The sequence below is a fragment of the Equus asinus genome, chromosome 26 (genome assembly GCF_041296235.1).
Source record: "Equus asinus isolate D_3611 breed Donkey chromosome 26, EquAss-T2T_v2, whole genome shotgun sequence".
Taxonomy (NCBI): domain Eukaryota; kingdom Metazoa; phylum Chordata; class Mammalia; order Perissodactyla; family Equidae; genus Equus; species Equus asinus.
In genome coordinates this window covers 17,984,478-18,011,579 of record NC_091815.1, presented here as the reverse complement: position 1 = coordinate 18,011,579, position 27,102 = coordinate 17,984,478, and the positions used below count along the sequence as shown (strand labels likewise).

General features: G+C 38.7%; 1 protein-coding gene across 10 annotated transcripts in view; it reads right to left on the bottom strand.

Annotated features, from left to right (window-relative positions):
• DPY19L3 (dpy-19 like C-mannosyltransferase 3) overlaps positions 1 to 27,102 on the bottom strand; it is a 75,992-nt gene that overhangs the window by 37,497 nt on the left and 11,393 nt on the right. For 9 of the 10 annotated variants that reach the window (XR_011498391.1, XR_006520628.2, XR_006520627.2 and 6 more), the window contains exons 4-8: positions 15,203 to 15,293; positions 10,840 to 10,961; positions 10,118 to 10,263; positions 8,320 to 8,443; positions 7,644 to 7,778 (exon numbers count right to left, since the gene is read on the bottom strand). Coding sequence is in view for 6 of the 10 variants with exons in the window: in XM_044759957.2 (XP_044615892.2) it covers positions 7,644 to 7,778; positions 8,320 to 8,443; positions 10,118 to 10,263; positions 10,840 to 10,961; positions 15,203 to 15,293 (618 nt within the window). In the remaining 4 variants the exon portion in view is untranslated. Of the gene's footprint in view, positions 1 to 7,643; positions 7,779 to 8,319; positions 8,444 to 10,117; positions 10,264 to 10,839; positions 10,962 to 15,202; positions 15,383 to 27,102 lie in introns of all 10 variants that reach the window. The other variant, XM_070498358.1, reaches the window with a different exon arrangement.

The window sequence follows — 27,102 nt, the reverse complement described above, 5'->3', positions numbered from 1 at the left end:
TTCCTTTCTTTTTCAAGAACTTCCTTTAGCCATTTTTTAAGGGTAGGTCTGTTTGGAACAAATTCTATTAGTCTTCCTTGATCCAAGAATGTTTTGATTTCACCTTCTTTCCTGAAGGATATTTTTGCTGAGTATATGACTCTAGGTTTACCATTCTGTACTTTCAGGACTATGGTTTCTGATGAGAAACCCACTGTCATTCCAAGTGATTCTCCCCTATAGGTTAAATATCATTTTTCTCTGCTGCTTTCAAGATTTTTTTCATTATCTTTAGAAGTATGATTATGATGTATCGTGGCATGGATTTATTTGGGTTTATCCTATTTGACATCAGCTTAGCTTCTTGATACTGTAGGTTTCCATCTTTTGCCAACTGGGAAATTTTCAACTATTCCTTCAAAACATTTTTTTGAATACTTTTTTTCAGCCTCACACTCTTCCTCTCATTTTGGGATTCTGATTACATGAAGGTTAGATCTTTCATTATAGTCCCACAGGTCCCTAGGCTCTGCTCATGTTTTTCCAGTCTATTTTCTCTTGTTCAAATTAGGTAATTTCTAAATTGTTCTATTTTCAAGTTCACCAATTCTTCCTTCTGCTTCACTCCATTCTGCTGTTGAGCCCATCTATCGAGTTTTAAAATTGTCATTATTGGAATTTCTCAGTTCTAAAATTTCCATTTGCTGCTTCTTTTTATCTTCTATATCTTTCTTAGAAGTTTCTATTTTTCTTTTACTTCCTTTTTTATTGAAGTATAGTTGACATGTAATATTGTTAGTTTCAGGTGTACACCACAGTGATTCGACATTCCTACACATTGCAAAATAATCACCATGATCTAGTAACCATCTGTGACCATACAAAGCTATTACAATATTATTGACTATATTCCCCATGCTGTATATTACACCCCCGTGAACTATTTATTTTACAACTGGAAGTTTGTACCTCTTAATCCCCTTCACCTATTTTACAAGAACCCTCTATTCCTGCCCCCTGTGGCAACCACAAGTTTGTTCTCTGTATCTATGAGTCTGTTTCTCTTTTGTTTGTTCACATATAAGTGAAATCATATGGTATTTGTTTTCTCTGTCTGACTTATTTCACTTAGCATAAAACCCTCTAGGTCCATCCATGTTGTCACAAACGGCAAGATTTCATTCTTTTTTATGGCTGAGTAATAGTCCATTGTGTGCGTGCATGTGTGTGTGTGTATACACAACAGCTTCAGCATATATATGGGTCTTATTTTTTAATCTATTTAGTCACCCTATGTCTTTTGATGGAGCATTTAGTGCATTTACATTTAAAGTAATTATTGATGGATATGTACTGACTGCCATTTTGTTAATTGTTTTCTGGTTGTTTTTGCAGTTCTTCTCTGTTTCTTTCTCCTGCTCTTACTTTCTTCTCATTGTGATTTGATTACTTCCTTCAGTGTTAGTTTGTATTTCTTTCTCTATTTTTTGTGTATCTATTATTGGTGTTTGGTTTGTGGTTACCATGAGGTTCTTATATAAAAACCTATGTACACAGAAATCTATTTTAAGTTGATGGTTGCTTAAATTTGGGTGCATTCTAAAAGCATTACATTTTACTCCCCTCCCCCCATTTTGTTCTTGATGTCACATTTCACATCTTTTTATTGTGTGTATCCCTTAACTACTTGTAGATATAGATGACTTTACTACTTTTGTCCTCTAACCTTTGTTCTAGCTATCTAGGTGGCTGATCCACTACCTTTACATATGTTGGCCTTTACCAATGAGATTGTTTTCTTTCTTAATTTCTGTATTTCTACCTATGGCCTTTTCTGTTTCAGTTAGAGAAGTCCCTTTAACATTTCTTGTAAGGATGGTTTAGTGGTGATGAACTCCTTTAGCTTTTGCTTATCTGGGAAACTCTTTAATTCTAAGTGATAACTTTGCTAGATAGAGTATTACTGGTTGTAGGTTTTCTCCTTTCACCACTTTGAATATGCTGTGGCACTCCCTTCTGGCCTGTAAAAATTCTGCTGAAAAGTCTTTTGCGGGCTCCGTTGTATGTAACTAGTTTTTCTCTATTTAACTTTTGATATTTTAATCATAATGTGTCTTGATGTGGGTTTCTCTGGGTTCATCTTATTTGGAAGTCTCTGTGCTTCCTGAAATTGGATGTCTGTTTCCTTCACCAGGTTAGAGAAGTTTTCAGCCATTATTTCTTCAAATAGGTTTTCTGTCCCTTTCTCTCTTTTTCGTTCTGAGACCCCTATAATGTGAATGTTAGTATGCCTGATCCTGTCCCAGAGGTCCCTTAAACTATCCTCATTTTCTAAAATTCTTTTTTTTTTCTGCTGTTCCTATTGGGTGATTTCCACTACCCTGACTTCCAGATCACTCATCTGTTCTTCTACATCATCTAATCTGCTGTTGATTCTCTCTAGTGTATTTTTCATTTCAGTTATTGTATTCTTCAGCTTTGATTGGTTCTTTTTTATATTTTGTATCCTTTTTTTGAAATTGTCACTGTTTTCATCCATTCTTCTCCCAAGTTCAGTGACTATCTTTATGACCATTACTTATCTAGCAGATTGCTTATCTCCGTTTTGTTTAGTTCTTTTCCTGAGATTTTGCCTTATTGTTTCATTTGGAACATACTCCTTTGTCTCCTCCTTTTGCCCAACTCTCTGTGTTTGTTTCTATGTATTAGGTAGTGCAGCTACATGTCCTGGTCTTGAAAGAGCGGCCTTATGTCTTGTGGGACCCAGCAGCATGGTCCCCCTGGTCATCAGGGCCAGGTGCTCCAGGAGTGTCCCCTGTGTGGGTGGCATGTGCCCTCCTGTTGTGGTTGGACTGCAATTGCTGTGGCACACTGGTGGGTAGGGCAGGCCTCCAGTGTAGCTGGCCGCAACTGTTGTGAGCACTCTGATGTGCTGGGCTGGCCCTCTGGGGTGGAGCCGCTCTGGAGGAGCACCAGCTAGGGGGTCAGCAGGACAATGCTGGGCTGGGGTGAGTGGTGCCAGTAAGGTAGATGAGGAGAGTCAGAAATGCTGCATGCCAGTGCCGGGCCAACTAAGTAGAAGGTGAGCAAAAAACCAAAATGGTGCCCACCAGTGCCTCTATCTGTGGAGAAAGTTCCAGCAGATCCCTACCCCTCTGGCACATGCCCCAAACCTGGTCAGTGAATCTCATTCACATATGACCCAGGTGCTTTTCAAACTGCTACCTCTGTGCCAGGACTCACAGTGAGCAAATTTTTGTGTGCGCCCTTTAATAGTGGAGTCTTGGTTTCCTACAGCCCTCCAGCTCTCCAGGTGTCAGCTTCACTGGTTTTCAAAGGCAGACGTTATGGTGGTTCATCTTCCTGGTGCAGATCTCCATGGTTGGGGAGCCTGATTTAGGGTTTGGACCCCTTGCTCCTCAGAAAGGACCTCTGTGGCTGTGATATTCCTCCCGCCTGTGGGTTGCCACACTGGGGGTGTGGGTCCCTACCAGACCACATCTCCACCCCTCCTACCCACCTTGATGTAGCTTTTCCTTTACATCCTTAGTTGTGGAAAATCTTTTCGGCTTGTCTTTAGTTGCTCTCAGAGATAGCTGCTCCCTATGTAGTTGTACTTTTGGTGTGTCCATAAGAGAGGGCAAGCCCAGGATCTTCCTAACTTGCCATCTTGATCCCAAGTCAGAGAGTTTCTATTTTTCATTTGTTTCAAGTGTGTCTGTAATTGCTCAATAAAAATTTTTTATGATGGCTGCTTTAAATTCCTTGTCAGAAATTCAACTTGTGTCTTCATGTTGGCACCTGTTCATTGTCTCTTTTCATGTGAGAGATTTTCCTGGTTCTTAGTATAATAACTAACCTTCGATTGTGCTGTATTATGCTATGGGACCCTGGATGTTACTGAAGTCTCCCAGGGCAGCAGGCCTCCCCTGACACCAGGCCATGCCATGTCGGTAGGGGAAGGATGCTGCCTCACTAGTTCCAGATGGGGATGGATGTCCAGGGTGCTCCCCTGACCACCAATGACTTTTGTGGGGCAGGGGAAGGAGGTGTCTCATTCCTGCTGGGTGAAGGTGAAAGTTTAGGCTCCTTACGAGGTTTCTGCTGACACTATCTTCACTGGGAGGGGAAGGGGATACCTCATTACTGCTCCTCACGTGGCCTTCACTGATGCCTGTGGGAGATGGTGAAAGCTTGGGCCCCCACTAGACTTCTTCTGACAGCCCTGGCAGGAAGTGGAGAACACCTCGTTACAGCTGGCTGATGGCAGATCGAGACTACTCAATGAACTTTTATTGTGGAGATGGGAGTGGGGCTGCAGTTTTTTTCTGTGGTGTTTGGCTGAAACAGGGTAGTTAACGTCCAAAAGTTTTCTATCTTGCTAAGCTTCCCCTTTTCTGATCCTTTTGGCTTTTTCTGAGTCCACTGGTATTTCCCGGTTGCTGACTTTTCCAGCAACAAGTCTGAGACATATGAGGCAGAAAGAAAACCCAAGGAACTCACTGCCATGTTCTTCCTCTGGTCTCTAGGTCTCTAGGCAGTCTGCTTTCTCTCCACCTCTCAAAATCTTTTTATATTTGATTTATATACACTGTCCAGTGCTTTCAGTGGTACTTACTGGAAGGAACAGGGCAAAGTGCACTTACTCCATCTTGTCTGGACCATATGGAGTACTTTAAAATTACCTCTTAGGCATGGATCATTAATGTGTCTCGTTGTTTTCACATTGGGCTAATAAAAGTTTATTAACCTCCATATTCTTAGTCTTATTGGTGCAAAAGTATATGCTTAATAATACCATTTACTGTTCTGCTTTATATGTAAGAACCTGCACACATTTCTGCCTGAAAACTTGAGCTTTTGATGGTCAGATTTTCCATCACACGTGGCAAGATGACACCAACTGAAGAAGATAGTGCTTCTTGTCATGCTATCAGCTCTGAATTTCTATTACCTTTTTCTGTATCGATGATTCTGATGTTTTCCCACTTGACATGATTAGAGATCAGTGATTCCAATTTGTGAAGAAATTAAGGCTTCAAGAAGTTAAATTGCTTGCCAAAGTTTAAAGAGCCAGTTATTGTCAGAGCTGATAGTAGCAACTTGATTTTACAACTCAGGCTCCTTTCATTATAATACCACTCCCTCTTAAACTCTGATGTTTATAACTTCTTCTAACAACAACCTAGTTTCAAATATAAAAATTCAACGAAGTTTAGAAGTGAATATGAAATAAACTAACTATATTATTCTTTAGTTTTGTGTGTGTGCCAAAACAGTACCTTTCATTCTGTTTCCTAATTTAAAAGAAAAAAAAGAAATGCACGTCCATTATAGAAAAATTCAAAAGATCTATAACAAAAAGAATATAAGAACATCAATCACATACCTGACTGCTAATACTTTAACATCTATCTCTCCAGAACCTAAGTCTCATTCTCTCTCTCTGTTTTATTTTTTCAAAAGGGAGAGGGGAAACTAAAGGTTATATACTACTCTATAATATAGATATGCCACATTTATCTAACAATATCCTATTGCTATTGTTTTCAGTTTATTATTACAGCATTACAGTACTGCGAAAATGAACATATTTGATTATTTCCTTAGGATAAATTTCTAGAGGTGGAAGGGTTGGTGAAAGGGCAAACACTTTTGTTTTTTGGTGAGGAAGATTTGCCCTGAGCTAACATCTGTTGCCAATCCTTCTCTTTTTTCACTTGAGGAAGATCAGCCCTGAGCTAACATCTGTGCCAATCTTCCTCTATTTTTTGCACATGGGATGCCTCTACAGCATGGCTGATGAGTGGAGGAGGTCTGCACCTGGGATCTAAACCCATGAACCCAGGCTACCAAGGCGGAGTCTGCAGAACTTTAACCACTCAGCCACAGGGCTGGCTCCTTGCGCAAACACATTTTTAGGCTTTTGACACATACTGTGAAATTACACTTTAGAAAAATTATACACTACAGAAAAATTTTATGTATTTTTTCAAAATGGCTCAATATAACATTTTTTATCTTAAAATGTACAGAGTTCGGGGCTGGCTCAGTGACACAGCAGTAAGTGTGCACGTTCTGCTTTGGCAGCCCAGGGTTTGCTGGTTCGGATCCCAGGTGTGGACCTGGCACCTCTTGGCATGCCATGCTGTGGCAGGCATCCCACATATTAAGTAGAGGAAGATGGGCATGGATGTTAGCTCAGGGCCAGCCTTCGTCAGCAAAAAGAAGAGGATTGGCAGCAGTTAGCTCAGGGCTAATCTTCCTCCAAAAAAAAAAAAAAAATGTACAGAGTTCTTTTCAAAGTACTTGACAGAAAGGTAGAAAAAAGTGATATTACGTACAAAGAGAGGAAGGGGGACCAGCTGGCCTGGGAGCACATGACATGGAGAAATACAAAGGCAACCAGGCACTCCTTCCCTTCAGCTTACAAGTCACCATGGACAGGAAAAGCAAATATGAACAGACAGGAATAGACTCAGCTTCATTTGTACATATGGCTTTTAGAGGCATCTGGAGCTCTATTATCATCATCTGCTATCATTCATACATATATATAAACACACACACATATTTTAACTTTGCCTTATCTACTTGCTTTCTTTACTGTATTTTACCTTCACATCCTGCCCCCAACACTCTATCCGAACTCTAGTCTCCTCACTTGTGGCCCTGCTCTATCTAGCCTCCCACTTCTTTGAGACCTTTCCAGCCTAAAAAGAACTTTCTTCTAGACTTCTAGCACTTATCCTTACTGAAAATTGACATCTATAGAAATACAGACACCTCTCTAATTGTTCTAGTTGTCCATATCTTTATTCCCAAGCTAGACGGCAAACTCCCTATGGACAGGACAGTGTCTTACGCAGGCTGGGCTTTTCAGTAGCGCCTGTCCTATTACAGTAACTCAGTAGACAGATGGTGTACACGTGTTGGTCGACTTTAACGTTTCCTAATTCAGATTCAGTCAGTTTCCAAAGATTGTTGCATCTCTTTTGACATGGAATAAACAAGTGCAACTCTTCTGTATTAGACTATATTGCTGCCTTAGATCTAGAGATAATATTTTAATATACCTGGAAAATACTTAAGTTACTGCTACTTTAGTAACTATGAATAGTAACGATACGTTAAAACATATTTCTGCACATGAAAAAAACCATGCAATTAAGTGACAGTAGTACACACTGGGAAACAAACAAGGGTTTCCTTATAATTGCCATACTTCATATGTGACCTCTGGTCAGTCAATAGGGATTTATGTCTTATACTGGTTAAATGCCACTATGAAAATTTTATAAACTATCACAGAAAATGTGTTATATACCCATTGATTTCCTTGAAAAGGAAAAGGTAATACACAGTAACACATTTTAAAAGAGCTATCTTATATTTTAAAATTTAAGTCATCTCTATAAAAGGCAATTGATCTAGACATTTGTGCTCCAAATCTATCTTTTAATGTAAAGTAAACAGAATAAAAGTTACGATGGGCAAACGAGGCTGCATGAATTATTCACCTTCAATTGACCACAGCATATTTCTATTACAGCTTAGAAGCAGCTTCAACTTTATTGTTAAGCGTGTGCTTATTTTGAGCTCATTGTATGATATAAAACACTAAACAACGACCATCTCCAGTGAGCAGAGAAAGCCAAGCTCACCTTCACCGCTGGCAGCATGTCCAAGGAGTCCAGGATGAACAGCACTAACGCTTGCATCAGCATCATGAACTGATTAAATTGCCATGTCAGACTAAAGAGAAAAGTTGATATGAAAATGGCAAGAAGTGTCAGCCTCTGTGAAAAGAAAACCTTTGTATAATTTACATGTCTCTAGCAAGAAAAAGCCTTGCAGACAAGTTTTCTCAAGAGCAGCCAATATCTCTATAAACCAAACAGAAAAACCATAAACCGTTGCTCTGAAAACCCTTGCATTTTTTATTTAAGCTCTAAATATCCTAAAGTGACACTCTGCATGTAAATATTCACATACGGTATGTGTACTCCACGCTATTATGGAGGCGATAATGCACCAAATCACATCTCAAGAGCAATGGCTGAAAAATTCTGACAGCTTTGCAGAAATTGTGTGTGGGTTTGCTGCAACTATTTAAGGGCAGATTATGTAGAGCACATTTTTAACATCAAAAATGAAAACATTTTCTTTGCAAAGTAGGAAAAGGCTCAGAAAAAGAAAACAATTTAACTCAAGTAAAAAAGTTGGTCACAGAATAACAACTATTCACATGCATTGGGACACTATGCACATCAAATTTTCTTAAGCTTCTTAGATAAAATAGGGGAATTAAAAAACATACAAAGCAGTATAAAAACTTACTTCAGAAAGAGGCTGCAAGTTTGGCCTCAGGAAATACGTAATTGCTGCTATCTGAATCGCAAAGAACGGCAGCGCCCAGTTCTCCCTCAACGGGATGGTGAACTCAACCCTCGTAGTGTCTATTCTGCACAAAGAAAACACAAATGGCCAAAGTGGTGATTTTACTATAATTACCTCAAAGATTCCCAAAGTGAAAGATCTATCACATTAAGTATACTTAGATCCTGGTTACTGGTTCTCAATAATAATAATTTGTCCTTGTCATCATCCCTGTAACATAAAATTGGCACTGAGAAACTTTAAGTGCCTGTCCACAGGGACGCAGTTAGTTAAGTGGTAGAACTGGGGTTCAAACCCATGCTGGAGTGACTCCTAAGCCCACGAACGTTCATGCCAAACTGCCTGGTACTTCTATTTCTATAACTTCATCAGTGTCCACCAGCAATGTTTTCCATTTTTCCACTCCGTCTTTTTTTTTTGTGATGAAGATTGTTGCTCAGCTAACACCTGTGCCAATCTTCCTCTATTTTATGTGGGATGGCTCCACAGCATGGCTTGAGGAGCAGTGCTACATCCGCGCCCAGGATCTGAACCTACGAATGCTGGGCCGCCAAAGCGGAGTGTGTGAACTCAACAGCTATGCCACTGGGCTGGCCCCTCCCTATTCCTTTAGTGATTTACACTTGGGTCTTAAATTTGTCTTCGGTAATAATTTTAAAAAGCTTCTTGCTCACCTAGAAATGTGAACCTCCAGAGGGCAAGTCTTGTTAAGTTTTCATCTTTGTACACCCAGTACCAAGAACCATCCCTACACATACGAGGCATTTCATAAATGTCTTTTATTTACTCTATTATTAATAGAGACAATAAATTTGACTTTCACTTACTCTTAGCAGGAATAATATGTTATATTAAAAAGTTAAAGAGGCAGCATAATATAGTGGTCTTACACCCTTCATTTAAATTCTCACCAAGACTTAGCTCTGTGTGTGTGTGCACGTGCATATGTCTTTAAATACACATATATATGCCTGTATATATATATATTCTCATACACACACACATATATATAACTTAAGCTTCAATTTCCTCATCCCTAGAATGATGATAATAATAGTCCTTACAATACAGGGCTGTTAAAAGAATACACAGAAAGCATTTTGTAAAGTGCTTGGCATATAGTAAGCACTTGATAAGGTTAAAATAAAAAAGGAATTTGCTTAAGGTTTCAAAATAAAATCAAAATAAAACTCATTTTCAAGTTTTAAGACTCCTACTGAATATTGGTGTTGCTACTGTAGATCAAGGCAATAATTCAATATACCTTCAATACATTTAAAAAATGCTATTTCATAATGCTCCAGTATGTAGAAATTACTGATATTAATTAAATAACATAAGAACTTCCTTGTATTTATACAGTGCTTTACACTTGGCTAATTATGTGCCACACACAACCTTTTTAAGGTTGACAGTAAAAATATTATTAAACCTCTTTAAGAGATGAGATTTGTGGCTGGAGAAATATTGATCACACAGCAAACTGGTAAAAGAATAAGGATCATTAGGGATGATTTTCTTGACTTGCAATTCAACGCTCTGTTCCTCAGTTGGAAATATAGGTAACTAGGAATTTGTACCTAACTAAATAAGAAATAAATACCACTACGTAAACCAAAGAGAAAATACTCCCAGACAAACAAATGGGGCAGAACAACTTTTTTTGAACTGGAAATGAAGTAACTTCACTTTAACTTACATTTTAGAAAGGGAGAAAGGGATACTGACTCCGACTCACCTATTGGTGACATACCAGAAAGCTGCCAATAGTCCTGACAGCCATGTACCACTAAGAAGCCAGCTGGTTATGTAAAGCGCTGTGACATAGATTGCTTGGAGTCCAAATAAAGTGTAAATATAAAAATAAACTGGCTCTAAATATTTCTGTAAAAGGGAACAATAAAAAATGTTTGTTAGGGAAGCCCTAATCCTTCTCATTGCCATTTAAAAAATATGAGAGTGGAAATTTAATATTCAGAAGCTTAGTACTAATTCTAGGCAAAAAGCCCACACCAGCCCTTTCCAAGTAAAAGTGTGCAGCAGCCTTTCTTCTCACCACCAAGAGCAGAAGAGGGAGGGAGTCCTGGAGGACTCTGGCTGCATTCTTCAGGAAAGTTTCACACCTAACTGCATCCACTTTATCATATGCACATGGGAAGTAGTCACTGCGATTTGCGAATTTTCCAATTCTTTTTTACTTCGAAGATAAATGAGGAAAGATTACATATTTCCAAATAAAAATATTTATTAGCTTCCCTGTCCAGGAAGCATCTCTATGTAAAAAATCTTATCAAATATAAATAAAAAGGTCGCAATTATGTATGGAGAAAATTAGGATACTGTTATTTTTATACCAGGCCAGTTGAAAATCAGAATAACAGGTGAAACTTTCAATTTAGGAATGGCAGATTGTGACTGTCCTCTGATATTAACTATTAAGTGTCACGGAACACGACATACCTGTATGGGTAGAGCTCTATATAAAATACTGAGAAAGACCTCTTGGTAAATATTCATTCGTTGAAGGAGGTTAATTGTCCTCATAGATTCGGTTTTGTTATCATACATTAAGCCATGAAAACCTAAGGTTGATATTTGAAAAAATCAGGAAAAAATAATTACAATTACAATTATTCATTCATTCAAAACTACTCATAGATTCTTTAGTATGTGCCAGAGGATGTGCTAGGGATTGGAGTTATAACAGCAAGCAAAAAACACAGTCCTACTCTCAAAGAGCTTACCGTATATTAGAGGGACATTACTTAAATGTTTACACAAACATAGGTAAATTATAACTTTTGTGAGTACAATGAAAAGAAAACCATGTGGCTCTTCTACAGAAACAGAAACAGAGAGGATCTGACACGCCCCTGCACTGCCCTGCTGTCATGAGACCTGCAGCACCTCCTTTGGAAGAGTAAACGCAGCTTCCCTGACTCCCCCAGGATGGGTTTGGCCAGTTACTTGCTCTGACCAATGGCATGTGAGTGGATGTAACACATGTCATGTCTGAGCAGAATCCTTAAGAGACAATGCAATCTTGCTCTTTCCCTCTGCCATGGTGACAGCATGTTCTAAATAGGGGCTGCATAATGAGTGAGAAACAACCCTGTTGTTACAGAATTAATTCCATTGCTATATTGAGGTCATTTGCTACTGTAACCAAGCTGACTAATTAATAGAAGGTATGAATAAAACATGCACACAGTCCTTACACATATGAAAAAATGCTCAACCTTACTCCTACTAGAAGCGCAAATTAAAACTACACTGAGAGATCATTTCTCACTTGCCCCCTTGGAAGAAATCAAGACGTCTGACAATATGCTCTGCTGGCGAGGCTGTAAGGAGGTAGGCTCTCTCACACACCGCATTTGGGAACTGTGCAACTTTCGCAGTTGGGAAAAAAGTTGGGACATAATGCCTATGGGGGAGAGTTTGGCAACACCCAGCAAAAGTACATGTGCATTTTCCCTTTGATCCGGGAAGCCCATGTCTAGAATTGATTCCACAGACAGACTGGCAAAAAGACAAAATGACACAAAATGACAAACTAGGCATGAGGTCATTCATGCAGTGCCATCTGCAAAAGCAAAAGATCAGAAGCAACCCACATGTCCGTCAGCAGGAGTGTTTTGGACTGAATTCTGTCCCCCCACATTCCTACGCTGAAGCCGTAACCCAAGGTGCTGTATTTGGATAGGCTCTATAAGGAGGCACTAAAGGTTAAGTGAGGTCAGAAGGGTGCGGCCTTAATCTGCTAGGACTAGTGTCCTCACAAGAAGTGGAACAGACACGAGAGCTCTCCCACTCTCTCTGCACACACACAAGAGAGGCCTAGTGCGAACACAGCAAGAAGCTGGCCACCTACAGGCCAGGAAGGGAGGATTCACCAGAAACCAATCCTGAAGGAACCTTGATCGTGGACTTCTGGCTTCCAGAACTGAGAGTAAATAAATTTGTGTTGTTTAAGTCACCCAGTCCGTGGTATCTGAGGCTGTGGCAGTCTTACCAGGCTAACACAGGAGTGTTATGGACTGACCGTGTCACCCAAAGTCCTGTGTTGAAGCCCTAACCCCCACGTGATGGTACTTGGAGATGAGGTCTGTGGGAAGTAATCAGGGTGAGACAAGGTCACAGGTGGGGCCCTCATGATGGGTTATCAGAAGAGACACCACAGAGCCTGCTCTGTCTCTGTCTCCACATGACGATGCAAAGAGAGGGGCCATCTGCACGCCAAGCAGAGTCCTCACCAGAACTCGACCATGCCGGTACCCTGATCTCAGCCGGCCAGCCTCCAGACTGTGAGAAAACTAACTTCTCTTGGTTAAGCCATCCAATCCACGGCATTTTGCTATGGCAGCCCGAACAGAAGTCAAGAAGGCTACTTGAATAAACTATGGTTATTCATACAAAGGAGTACTATGCAACTGCAGAAAGGAATAAGGAATATCTTTATATTCTACTATAGAGTGGTCAAGATTTTTGTTAAGTGAAAAAAAGCAAAATACAGAACAGTGTATGAAGCAGGTTTTTTGGGAAATAAAAGGGGAAATATGAATACATAAACTATTTGCTCATATTAAAAATATTAAAAGAATAAACCAAAACTGAATAAAAATGGTTACATAAAGGGTGAGGAAGGAAAGAGGGTGGAGGGGACAGGGATGGAAGCAGACTTCCCCAAATGCTCCCTGTTTTATAGTTTGACTTTGGAACCATGTAACTTTTTTTATAAGTAGAAAATAATTAAATAAAATTTTGTACACAGCAATCCCTGAAAACCAAAAGCAAGACAAAGAAAAATAAACCTATTAAGTTGGTGGCTTGGTCAGACAGAGAGAACCCTTTCCACTGACTTGCGAACAAAGGAACATGACTGTGAATCCCACCGAGTAGGCAGTGATACTTAAAAAGGAAATGCTCACTATCCACCTTTAAGGCAGTTTCTCACCTTCAACACTTCTGGTATTTTGTCATTTGGAGTAAACCATTCTTTGCTGTGGGGACTGTTCTGTGCACTGTAGGATACTTAGCAGCATCTCTGTCCTCTACTCACTAAATCCTCGTAGCACACTTTCCCCACCCCCAGTTGTGACAATCAAAAATGTCTCCGGACATTCCAGATGTCCCCCAGGGACACAAATGCCCCTCAGTGAGAACCACTGCTTTAGAGGATGCTAGAGAAGCAGCTCAGTTTTGGGAAGCGGAGTACAGCTGATTCTCATTATTCATAGTGGTTATAGTCTACCAAGTTGCAATGAAGACCGAAGCTGCAAACATGAAGTAGTGGGAAATACAGGGTCAGGTTCCTACGAGCCTCTGGTCAGGCATTTTCATCAACTGATCAACACACGACCTTGATTTATGTGTGTTTCTGTCTAAAGACACCTTCTGTAGTACATATTGTTGACTCATCAACATTTACCTCATGGCCAACAGCAGTCTGACCCAGGCCTAAACAAGGCTTATCTAGTGCATGTACCGTCTCTGCATGCCTTCATCACTGCCTTCAGAGACAACAGGAACACCAGACAGCACATTAGCACTATGCTCGGGGGCCATTTTAAACTGAAAAATCCCAACAAAAAGCACAAAAATGCAAAAAACACAGCACTCAATGGACTGTGAGGACCCTGCAGTGTGCGAGCTGAAACAAGAAGGCAGCGCTCTGCCCTGCCTGACCCCAGCTGGGAACATGCATGTCGGGTGACCAGAACCTTTCACTGCCCTGCACAAGCCCGGGAACGACTGCAAAAGTGCCACCAATATTGACTCTGGGGTTACAAATAGGTTCTAGTGAGTAGGAGAATTTGCAAATACGGAATCCAAGAATAATGATTATTGGCTGAATAGGGAAAACACACAACACTTATTCTGCCTTTCTTATATAAAGTGTACCTGAGGGTAATCAAATAGTTGATGATAAAAAGGTTTTCTATATAACAAAGTCCCAGCTAATAAACACAGGAGGAATGATAGAATTAGAAGGTCACTTTTGTAACTCCACTGAACTAATGGATGTAGGCAATTATCACCAATGGCTCCTAAAACCATCAAGTGAAAGGCTGATGGGTAATTAACCGTATTATGGGTGAATCTGGCTACCTACATAGGAACCAACAGACTCATTTTTATGGCACAAAAAGAAAGATGACTAAAATTTCACGTCTCCTATTGTGATAAAATTAGAAGTACAAAACATCACCACAAAGAATTCTTGCCAAAGATATATCTGAATCCAAGCAAAGCTTAGAAAAGGGCAATTTTCTGTCACGTGTACCCATGTTAAGCATGTCAAGCATACACTGAGCACGACAGATCCTTTTTGGGGCTTCCATTACAAATAAAGAGTATGGGCTCTAAAGCACTTAGAAACAAGGAAAATGGGGAAAATGGCAATTGCAAAATAAAGGAATGAATAGGGGCATTAGGGACAAGAGGGACAACTGTCATTTTTATTTGTATTACTAAAATGCCTCCTGTTTTTAGAAAATATGCTTTTCACCTGCAAAGACCTTTTCCAAAATGATCACAAGGAAAATCAGCATCAAAACCAAGAAATCACAAACATTAATTTTGGGATGGAGGAGAGGTGAGAAGCAAGGAGAGGAGAGTTACATAAAGTATTATTTAACTTCTTGCAGAGCAAAACATTTTCACGGATTGATTATGTTAACAAAGAAAAACTACACAAGTTCAAAGAAAAACAATACAAGTTCTATAAAGCATTTAAAATGCTTTAGTGCAACAGTATGTTTTGGCTGAAATTTTGAGACGAGTGCAGTAGACCCCAAATAAAACTATTAGTTGTAATTACCTTGCATGAGGGTTGGAGCCTGCAGCATTTGCTTGTAGTAGGAGTAATACAGTCCGCATTCTGTTCTGAAGGAGATTTCTCGCTCCACTTCCTGAAATGAAGTTAGGTCTACTGTGTTTACATGACCTAGTTTTATTTAAATATCTATTGTCACTGTAGAAACAGGATACAGAACTACAACTTAAAAGGAAAAAAAAAACCTTTGAAAATACTGTCTTAAGAAATCTTGGCAAACAAAAACAGAAGACTGATGATTGTTGAAGCTGGGTGTATGTTATAGGGGTTTATTATACTATTCTCCTTACTTTTGCGGATGTTTAACATTTTCCATAACAAGCAATTTTAAAAAATGGAGACAACTAGTTTCACTTAAGTTGACGTTTCAGAGTTAATGTTTTTCTTTTATTTCACACAAATTAAAACTTTAAAAAAAAAACACCACCATTCTTATGCAATTAGAAAAAAAAGACAGTATAAAATATCTCCCAAATGAAAAGAGATATAATTGCATTAGACACCTGCCTAAAAGCTAACAACATTATATAAGACTAGTAACCTTCCTTTAATTCTAAGACTATAAGGTATTCTTAGTGAAATGGGGCAGAACTTTTCCACGTGAATTTCACTTTGTCACGTGTAATCTTGGTGGAAAGATGTTCATGTAGGAAAATGGATACAAGAAACATTAAATTGCTTTCACCTAAGTATTAAATTTTAGAAGAACCAAAAATTTAAATTAATAGCTATTAGTCAATTTGGTTATAAGATGCTTTCATGAAATTTAAAATTTAAATCATTAACATAAAATATGGAGGCAACTAGTAAGGAGGATGGGGAAGACTTTCTGGAACAATACTCTTAAATTCTGTATTTCACACATATATAAAACAGTATAAATGAACAAAAAATTATAATCTATGTCATTATAGATTCTTTTACACCAGTGTTCAAAAAACAGGTTCTAGAATCTGCGATATGTTGTCTAAAATGTATTTGCGCCTATTCCAGCAGATCCATATTCCACAAATGCAGCTTTCCAGGGGGAAGATAGCGACTGCTAAGCTTTCTGGCCAATAAGCTGCTTTTAGCACATCTTTGTTTCCCCCTGGCTCCAGCTATTTTTCAAATACTAATAAACATTTCATTAAACCAACCACTCATGCCATTTATCTTCAGACCTGTAAATTATTTAATGTATTTCTACGCCCGCTAAATTTTTCTTTAAATATTTCCCCTATCCTTTAAAAAAATATATGATGAATCAATTCATGAACAAAGCATTGAAGAAATACTCAATTATCTAAGAGCATAAAGATCCAATTATTGACCTTGAAACACAAACTATTATGTTTTATTATCGTTAGTTCTTTTTTTAAAAAAAAAGGGAAGAGGGATAAGGTAGCAAACCTTCTTAAAAATGAGCTTCCTTTCATAGAAAACAAATTTATTCTGAGGAAATCAAACAGGAAAAGAAGGCTCCATTCTGGAATTTCACTTCATCAGCACACCTGCCTTATAAAAAGGACCATAGAAAATGATGTAGCTCTTTTCAGTTTTTCCATTTGCTACTGATTTGTGTTGTATCTTTCACAGCAGTAAAGGCAACTCTTCCTAGCAGTCATGTTAATCTATTCATCTTTCATCTTTCAGAAAAACTGCTGTATTGCTTTCGATAACGAAACTAAACTGGTATCACTCATTTCTAGAATGTTCAAGCTCCTCCTTGGTCAAGTAACCACGGAGGCTATAAATTGATGTTAACTGAGCAAATACTAGCTTTTGTCCACACAAATAAGAAAAAAAAAAACCCAATAAGTTTAATTACATTCCTTTTCTTCTCTCCAGCTGCCTTAAAGTGTTCAAAGTACGTCTGCCTTCAATGGAAAATTCTAACGTCAAGCCTGCATCCCCACATCAAACTGGAGAGGCAAATCAGTCATGTGCATGTGGGGCCTTCGTAACAGACACAGTTCTAAGAATAAAAGAAGACTGATTTCATAAAGATGGGGAAAAAGAAAAAAAAGCACTACTCAAAGTACTAAAAGTAGAAAGCTTTTGTGCCTCATCCTTCTCTTTAATATACTCAGAATGTGTAAAGAACAGAGGGGGACCTAATTAGTAAAAATGCATTCAAACATGATTAATTGGTAATCTCAGCACCAGCTGTAGAGAACCAAATGCTATACTTTATTAGACAGACACTTGCAAGTTTTACATCTGCTTCATGTGAAGAGAACATCTGCTTTACTCATTCAAACACTTTTCCAGTTTTACAGCAACTTACACTTTGTCTGGTGGATTGTGCCAATGAAAATGTACACCAGTAGAAGTTACCCTCCGAAGAATGCAAAACGAACAAATACTTCATATTTTAATTTGCAGAGGTTCCACAGGGAAAGCAATGCTGAGAGAATGAAAACATCTCTGAAGATAAGGACAGAAAGAAGTGGAAGGACAAAAGAATTGTATTTTTTAAAGAAAGGTACAGCTGAAAGCATTTAAGTAGTAGTTTATATAGTAATTTAACAGAAGAACTAAAAGGAAAAAGCATCAAGAAAAAACCAATGACTGCTCAGAGTTAATGTTTGTGCCCCCTGGCAAAACGCAAAAGATAACAAGCCCTTTTAGACAAATGACATCATCTCTGCAGAGGAAACATGTCATTAGTCTTTAAAAATCTCATGTAAAGATTGCCCCCAAAATAACAAGGCTGCTGGTAGTGGGGAAGCTATTGAAAGATTAACTTTATAAATGTAATCTGTTTCAGAATTAGGTTAACAAATTATCTCACCAAGAAATAGTAGCTCAGGATGAGACAGCTGTTCTTAAAGTTCTGTGCTGGGAATCATGCCCTCGGCAAGAATATTTATGGCACATACATGGTTTACTGTCTGGTTAAATTCATGTCCATCTGTCAGAGTGGAATGATTCTTACGATTCTTGCCCTGGAGTTGATTAAAGTTGTGACATTGATAGTTGCCAAGCAGTGTTTGTGAGGAGGTCAGGCCACAGCTGGCGTGACAGTACTTTCACTGGGCTCACTCTGAAGCAATCATTAATCTTGGTACTACTGTAGTCACCACTTTGCAGATTAACTCTATTTATTCTAAAGACTAGCTGCTTTGCAAGAGTACTCAATGGGAAGATATGCAAACTATGTAAAAACAAATAAGAGAGTAATAGTGCAAATTGTTAGTACAAGGAAAAAAGACTAAAAAATAAACTGAGTGACTTGAGAGCTTTTGGCCAAATGAGAAATACCTTTCCTATTCCTTATTTGCTGGGGAAACAAAGAAGTATAAGAATTTAGTTGTTGATCCCAAGGGGTTTACGTGTCAATGAGAAAGAATAATGCATTTTAAAAAAGGAAAATGACTGTTCAAAGAAAGACTGGTATAAATTACAAGGAATGAATGAGTCTTTTACTCCAACTATTAAACTCGTCCCTCCACGTGGATTCTGTGCTTCTACTTGGTCTCTTCTTCCTCCAGTCTATCTTCCTCATTCATTCATTCATTCAACAAATACCCGCTGAATAAAAAGTGAGAAGCATTCTTCCACTGGGAGATTCAGTGGAAAACAAGAGACACAAACCTCTGCCATCATGGAATTTATCATCTGGAGTAGAGGGAGAAGAGCACAAATGAGCCAGTTAAAATATAAAAAGTAAAGCAGAGAAGGTGATAGGGGGGAAGGGGGCGGTGCTGTGATCCTGAAGGTGGGCAGGGAAGGCCTCAGGATGAAGTAACAACTGAACGAGACCTGAAGAGGTGAGGCAGTGAGCCATGTGGAAAAGAGCTGCTGGTCAGACAGGACAGGCCACACACACTCTGAAGCAGAGTGAGGAAGGCAGCGCGGCTGAGTGGAGGGGACACGGAAGGGTCAGCTAATAAGGTCAGGGAGGCGGCAGGAGCAGAAGTAGAGCCTGAGGTAGTGTGGTGGGACCACCTGGTCCTGGTGAGGACAAGGACTCTGGGCTCGTGCTGTGAGCCGGGTGTGTGTGCAGGGAGGTGGGGAGGTGAGGAGCTTGGTTTCAGGCATGCCGAGTTTGAATGCAAAGGGTTTGGAGCAGACACACAGCTGCTTTACATTTAAAAGCCTCACCCAGCTGCCGTGTTGAGCCTAGACTAGAGGGGCTAGGGCAGAGCAGGGACCTCTGTGCGGGCTGCTGTGAGAATGCAGGAGGAGAGAAGGGCGGAGGGCGTGAGCTGGAGCAGAGTCCAGACACTGTCAAAGTACAACTGACAGGGCTTCCTGAGGGATTCAATATGGGTTTGAGAGAACCAAGACTCTTCAAGGACGGAGCCACTGAAGGATGAAGGTGCATGTACACTGATGGAGGTTTAAGGAGAAACACCTGAGGCCAGGGAGGCTCAGCTGTTAGATTTTGGCCCTGTGAACTCTGAACTACCCATTGGACATCCGAATGCAGGTGGTCGAGAAGACAGGCAGGTAGCTGGACATGCAAGTCTGGAGTGCAGCGGAGAGGTCTGAGCAAGGGAAAGGCATCTGGGGGCCATCAGCATATAGACGGAATTTAAAGCTATAGACACGACTGTTCTCAGAAATGAGGGTGGACAGCAAAAAACAGGAGCTGAGTCCTGGGGTTCTCTGCCAGTAAGAAGCCAGGAGGCCGAGGAGGAGCCGGTGGAGGAGCCACAGGCTCAGCCAGAGAGGGAGGAGTCAATCCAGGAGAATGTGTGTCCAGGAGCCAAGAAAAAATGCTGACAGGTCAAGTAAAATAGGGACGGAGAAATGACCACGAAATTCAGCAACTTGGAGGTCATCAGTGAGTCTAACCAGACCTTTTTAAGAGCAGGGCCATGACTGAAGCCTGACTGGAGCAGGCGCGCAAGAGAGCGCGAGAGAGCAAAGGGAGAGAGGAACAGAGACTACAGGTTGACAAACTTTGGAAGGAGTTTTGGTGCTAAGGTGAGCAGAAAAATGGGACACTGGCTGGAAGAGAAAGTGGGGATCGAAGAGACCTCCCCCCAGAAGGGAGAAAGAGCAAAAGGGAATCAACTACTAGAGTGATGAGATTCAGGAGAAGAGGCGATAGGACCTCGCACAGGTGACAAGAAGGAAAGTCAGCGTCTGTGGGCGCAGGTCCAGGCAGGTATGGTGTGGAGGCATCTGGAAGGTCTCTCCAGTTTGCTTCTACTTTCTCAGGTGACAGAGTTCAGAATACACCACCCCAAAATACGGCACCTTGGCATCCTGAGTATTTTAAGCTGAAGGAAGCTGAGAAATGGCAGGTGCAGGGCGGACTCTGACCTCTCCCTCTGCCCTGAGGCAGGTCCTAAGACTCTGGGGAGAGGGCCTTCCCCACACCTGGAGGAAAAGGCCACCGCTATCTCGAAGATGCAGGGAGGCTGAGAGGAGTCCGCACAGACAGGCCTTGCCGAGGGCCCCAGCTCACACCCTTTGTCTTACTGTTTTCCATGACTTTCCACTCTTGATCCACTCTAGTATCAAATCGCTCAGCTTTAACCATTTCTTCAGGTCTTCATTTCCTTATGAAGGTTCTTGTGTCATGTAAAACTTATATTAATTAAATTTGTATGCTTTTCTCTTGTTAATCTGTCTTTTGTAAGTTCAATTTACAGGATTCCAGCCAGAGAACTTAGGAAGGTACCAGGAAAAAAGAATTTTTTCCTCCCCAACGAGGTGAACAGGAAGCAAGGCCATCAGCTGACAGTGAAGACTGGGGGATGGTCTGGGGAATAAAAGGTTAAGAGTCACGCAGGGGAGCTGGGGACACAAGGAAGGGTAATAGCACTGCCAGGCAGTGCTTTTTAAAAGGGCACATTTGGGTCTTCCTTCCCTATCAATTTAAATTTGACAAACTTTAAAATAAAATACTTTGGTTTCTGTATATTTAATTTCGTCTTTAATCTCTGCAACTTTCTGAATTTTCTTATTGCTTGTAATGTTTCAGATTATTCTCTTGGGGTTTCCAGGTATAGAATCACATCATCTGCAAAAAATTTTACCTCCTCCTTCCCAATTTTTATACTTTTTACTTCTTTACATGTTTATGTTGATGGTACCTCCAAAGCACTGTTAAGTAATAGTAGTGGTAACGGATAGCTTTGGCTTAAGATGTGCTTCTGAGCACATTTGGCTAATGGGAAGAGTGTGTGTACCACACGAAGAACTTCGCATCATCACAGAAAGTTCCACCGGACAGCACTCTCCTAGTCTCCCTAATGGGGAAGGTCTTACCGTTTGGTCTGAGATGTATGCAGGCTATATTTTTTTTTAAAAAGTATGTATCTATTCTTTTAAGTTTTACTGAGACAGAATTCACATACCATACAATTCACTCATTTGAGTGTACAATTCAACGGCTTTTACTATAGTCACAGTTACGCATGCATTACTACAATCAATTTTAGAACATTTTCATTATCCCTTCCAAAAAACACAGCACCCCTGAGCTGTCACCCTGAAAATCCCTCATGCCCTCCACCCCAAGGCAATTATTAACCTACTTTCTGTCTCTTTAGATTGGTCTATCCTGGACATTTCATGTAAATGCAATACAATACCTGGTCCTTTGTGCCAGGTTTCTTTCATTTAGCATGTTTTCAAGGTTCATCCACGTTGCAGCATGTTATCATTAATTTATTTCAAAATTGCCAAAATATTCCATTGTATGGATATATCACATTTTATTTATCTATTTATCCATGATAGACATTTGGGTTGTTTCTCTTTTTTGGCTATTATGAAAAATGCTGCTATGAACATTTGTGTACAAGTTTTTGTATGGATATCCTTTCGTTTTTCTTGGGCATATATTTAGAACTGCTAAGATCATAGAATAACTCCATGTTTGACTGTTTGAGAACCTGCTGGATTGTTTTCAAAGCAGTCACATCATTTTACATTCCTACCAGTGGTGTAGAAGGGTTCCAATTTCTCTACATCCTTGTTGACACTTGTTATTATCTGTTTTTTTAATCATGGCTCTGCTAGTGGGTGTGAAGTGTTATCTCACTGTGCCTTTGATTTGAACTTCCGTTATAACTACTGATGTTGAGCTCCTTTTCATGTGCTTCTTGGCCATCTGTACCATTATCTTTGGAGAAATGCCTTTCAAGTCTTTTGCTCATTTTTAAAATTGGCTTGTCCTTATATAAGTAACAGTTATTTATATATTCCAGATACAAGTCTCTTATCAGACAGAAGATTTATAAATATTTTCTCCCATTCTAAGTGTCATCTTTTCATTTTCTTGATGGTGTACTTTGGAGCACAAAAATTTCTAATTTTGACGAAGTCCAATTTAACTATTTTCCCTTTAGTCACTCACACTTTTGGCATTCTATCTAAGAAGGCTTGGCCTAACTCAAGGCCATGAAGATTTATTCATATGTTTTCTTCTAAAACTTTCCTAGTTTTAGCTAATCTCACACTTAGGCCTATGATCCATTTTGAGTTAATTTTTGCATATGGTATGAGAAAGGGGTCCATATTCATTCTTCTGCATATGAATATCCAGTTGTCCCCAAATCATTTGTTGAAAAGATTATTCTTTCTCCATTTAATTGTCTTGGTACCTTTGTTGAAAATCAACTGACCATAAATCTAAGGGTTTATTTCTGGACTCTCAAATCCATCCCAGTGATCTATACATCTATCCTAATGCCAGTACCACACTGTCCTGATTATTATATCCTTAGAGTAAGTTTTGAAATCAGGGAGTATGAGTCTTCCAACTTTGTTCTTCTTTTTCGAAATCATTTTGGCTGAGTCTCTTGAGTTTCCATATAAATTTTAGGGTCATCCAATCAATTTCTGCCAAAAAAACCCACTTGGGTTTCTGAAAGGCATCATGCTGAACCTGTAGATCAACTTGGAAAGTACTGCCATCTTAATATATTGTCTTTCAATCATGAACATGGTTTAAGTTTTATACTTTTTTTTGTTAAATTTATTACTATTTTATTCTTTCTTGCTATTGTAAATGGAGTTATTTCATTTCATTTTTGGTTTGCTCACTGCTACTGTATTAAAATACAATTAGTTCTTGTATTCTGATCTTGTATCCTGCAACCCTGATACACTCATTTATTAGTCCTAATAGTTTTCTTTAAATGGATTCTATATAAAATCACACTGTCTACAAATAGAGTTTTACTTCTTCCCTTTCAATCTGGATGCCTTTCATTTCATTTTCTTGCCTAATTACCCTGATTAGAACCTCCAGTACAATGTTGAATACAAGTGGCTAGAACAGACATCCTTGTTGTGTTCCTGCTCTTGGGGGAAAGCTTTCAGTCTAGCTATGGGTTTTTGGCAGGTGCCCTTTATGAAGCTAAAGTTCTCTTCTATTCCTAGTTTGTTGAGTGTTTTTTTATCACGGATGGTTGTTGAACTTTGTTATACGCTTTCTCTGTGTCTTTTGAGATAATCACCTGATTTGTACCTTTTATTCGATTGATGTGGTGGGCTCATCTGGTCTATTTTTATTTTGAGTTACATATGTTAGAAGGAAATGTTGAATTTTTCCAAATGCTTTCCATCTTCTGAAGTACTAATGTAGTGAACCAGTATATTAATAGATTTTCCAACAATTTCCTTTGCGTTCCCGACATAAAATTGACTCTTTCATGGTGTGTCATGTTTTCAATGTGATACTAGATTCTCTTTGCTAGTATTAATTAGGATTTTTGGTTCAATATGCTTAAGTGGGATTAGTTTGAGTTTTGTTTTTTTGTATTATCTAGATTATATAGTCGATTCTCATTATTTATGGATTTACAAATTTGCTTACTAGCTAAAATTTACTTGTAACGACAGTACTGACAAAATCAATACTTGCTGCACTTTTGCAATCATGTGCAGAACAGTGAAAAATTTGAGTCGCCTAATGCGCACGGTTCCCAGCTGGGCTGCCACCTGTTTGTCCCAGAGGATGAGGACACTAAGGCGAGTGCAGCACAGTGAAAGAAGCCCAGCTGGGGGCCAGGTGTGTGAATCCCAACTCTGGCACCTGTTAGTGGGGTGGCCTCAGGCCAGTCACTTTATACCTCTGAACCTCATTTATAAAATAGAATTCACCAGGAGGAGTTTTTAGGATTTAAGATTATAACCTATGTGTGACATGTGTGTCTGTATACATGTAGGTATTTCCGCAGGAGCAATGGTTCAGTATTCTGTCCTTCAGTGTTCTTAGGGACTTCATAGAACATCACTGCTGGGAATAAGGAAAACTGACTATACTTGTATTCTGATCCTTGGGTTTGGTGTCTTATGCCTGATCTATAAAAATAATTTGGAAGTTTTCTTCCTCTTCGGTGTTCTGGAATGGCTCAAATAGTATTGGAATATTTTGGTTCCTTGAGGGTTTGATAAAGTTCCTCCATAAAATCAATGGGGTCTGGTATTTTTGGGGGCATGTGATGGGTAGAAAGAAAACTTTTATCAAGTTTTCCCTATCACATCTGCAGAGATAACTGTTTTCTGGGGCCATTTTTGGTTAATTTGTATTCTTCTAAAATATCACCCATTCATCTAATTTGCATAGAGTCAAATGAAAGAGTCCTGTGTGGCTCTTTCTTATTTCATGGTCTCTATAGTTATTTCTCTGTTACTGTATTTCATAATGTCTGTAATTATTTGTTATTTCTTATTTTGGATATTTGTACTTCCTACCCCATCTTTATCTTTCTTTAGTTTCACCTCCAACTCACCATTCATTTATGAATTGTTTTCCTACTTTCCAGTTGATCACTTTCTCCTTTTATCGTTATTGCTCTGTCACTAAATTTTTATTTACTTTCTGACTTCGTAAGTGGAATAATGAATTCATTTATGTTTATTCATTGTTCTTTCATAATACAGTATTTAAAGCTACAAGTTTTCTTCTGAGTACTTCTTTAGGGATTATTCCATAATCCTGAAACGTGGTTTTCATCATTTTCTAGATTTCATTTATATTATATAAATTCAGTTTTAATTTCCTGTGACCCAAAAGTTATCTAAAAAGTATTTTTAAATTTCCAGGAAGTGATTTTTCTTTTTAACTAGTTATCTCCAACTTTTATTTAAATTATCGAGTAAATTAACCAAAGAGGATACTCTGAGTCTATGACCATTATCCCCAAAGTTAAGAACAAACCAAGACAAAGCACTATCACATTCTGATTAGAGTATGGTCCGTATAATTCCTATATTTTTGGATCTGAGATTTTCTTTATGGCTTAACAATGTTTTAGTGAATGTTCTATGGATTTTTGAGAACATATATTCTGTCTTTAGATATTTACAGATTTATCATATTCATTATTTTCCCCAGGTCTTCTATATTCTTACTTATTTTTGCCCACCTGCTTTTTTTATGAACTGAGAAGGAATCAGAACTCAATACAAACGTATTCCTGAATTTCTTCTGTATTTCCTGTGGTTTTTGCTCTATGAATATTAATGCTAAGTTATTTGACGCATGGATAGTCAAATCTGTGGTCTGCACCTTTATCACTGAAAACCTGCCCTTCTTTGCCTCATTTAACATTTTCTGTCTGAGACTTTCTTTTTCCTTTATGCATTTATTCAGTAAGTCCTTATCCACACCTTTGGTCTCATCCTTCTAAGGAACTTTGTTCTAGGAGGATATCATGCACATAGCATGTGATCTGGATTTTGCTTTGTGATCCAGAGTTTTGATTACATGAGTAAAGTCCATTTATTTATACAAAAATATTTGGACATATCTGTGTTTGTTAATATGTTTTGTGTCATGCTTTTTACTGCTCTTTAGAACAAATCCTTTACTATAGGATCTGTCTCTGCTTGTTTCTGTGTATGCGTGTCTTCTAATTTGGGAGGTTTATGTTTTTGTTCAAGGGATTACCTTGATATCTTTAACTTCAAAATTCTTATTTCTCGGGATAGTTTCTACTGACTTCCCATAACGAGTAATGACAATCTTAAGAAATTCATACTTTTCCCCTGCCCAATTTTACTTGATATTATTTTTCTTGGAATTCTTTTATATATTATATATATTATATTTTATTTATATTATATATACATTTTATGCTCATTTCTTGACATATCATTTTTAAATGAAACCTTTTGACTTCTAGCTATAAAAGATACAGAAATCAGGAGCCCTCCATGTTTTACCTTCTTTCTCTTCCTCTTCTAACCTGTGTCATTATATTGTTACATTGTTATTATGCTATTACATAATAATTATAACATTATTACATTGTTTATATCATATTTTGTTCTGTAACTATTTAGTCTTAGTCCTACAGTTCTATAAATTTGAACGTCACTGACGTTTTTCTGTCATTGTTTTGCCTTTTATCTCTTGGCTGGATAAAGTTTTTCCTCTACCAATTTCTTCAGGTGTTCTTAAAAATATATATTTCTCAGAATCCAAAAAGTTTGTATGGTGCTTTATACAAGATAGAATGACTGCACTAAAATATGTAAATTACATTCTCTTATGTGAGTTCTTTGTAGGCCTCATTCAAGGTCTTTGAGTGTTAAATGTTACTCTGGAAAAGCTGGAAGCCAGATTAACCTTCATCTCCCCTCATATAGGCACCTTGATCTCTCTGTCTCCATGTCAAACGGTTTCCTACTATTTAAGTCCAGCAATTTTGTAGAACTATATTCTGTTCATGATTTTTCTATGTCAAATTTCCTGGGACCCATTGTGCCCTCTCAACTTGTAAATTCAAGTCTTCTCTTATTTTTGCAAAGTTTTCTTGAACTGTATCTTTAAACATTTTTTCCTATTTCATTGTTTTGGTTCTCTTCTTTTGGGACAAAAATGATGCATGTTTGCTGTTGTCTTCCTTAGCTGTCACTTTCTAATACTCTACTAATTTCATTTCATTTTGTTTACTTTCACCACCCCTGTCCAACATTTTTATTTC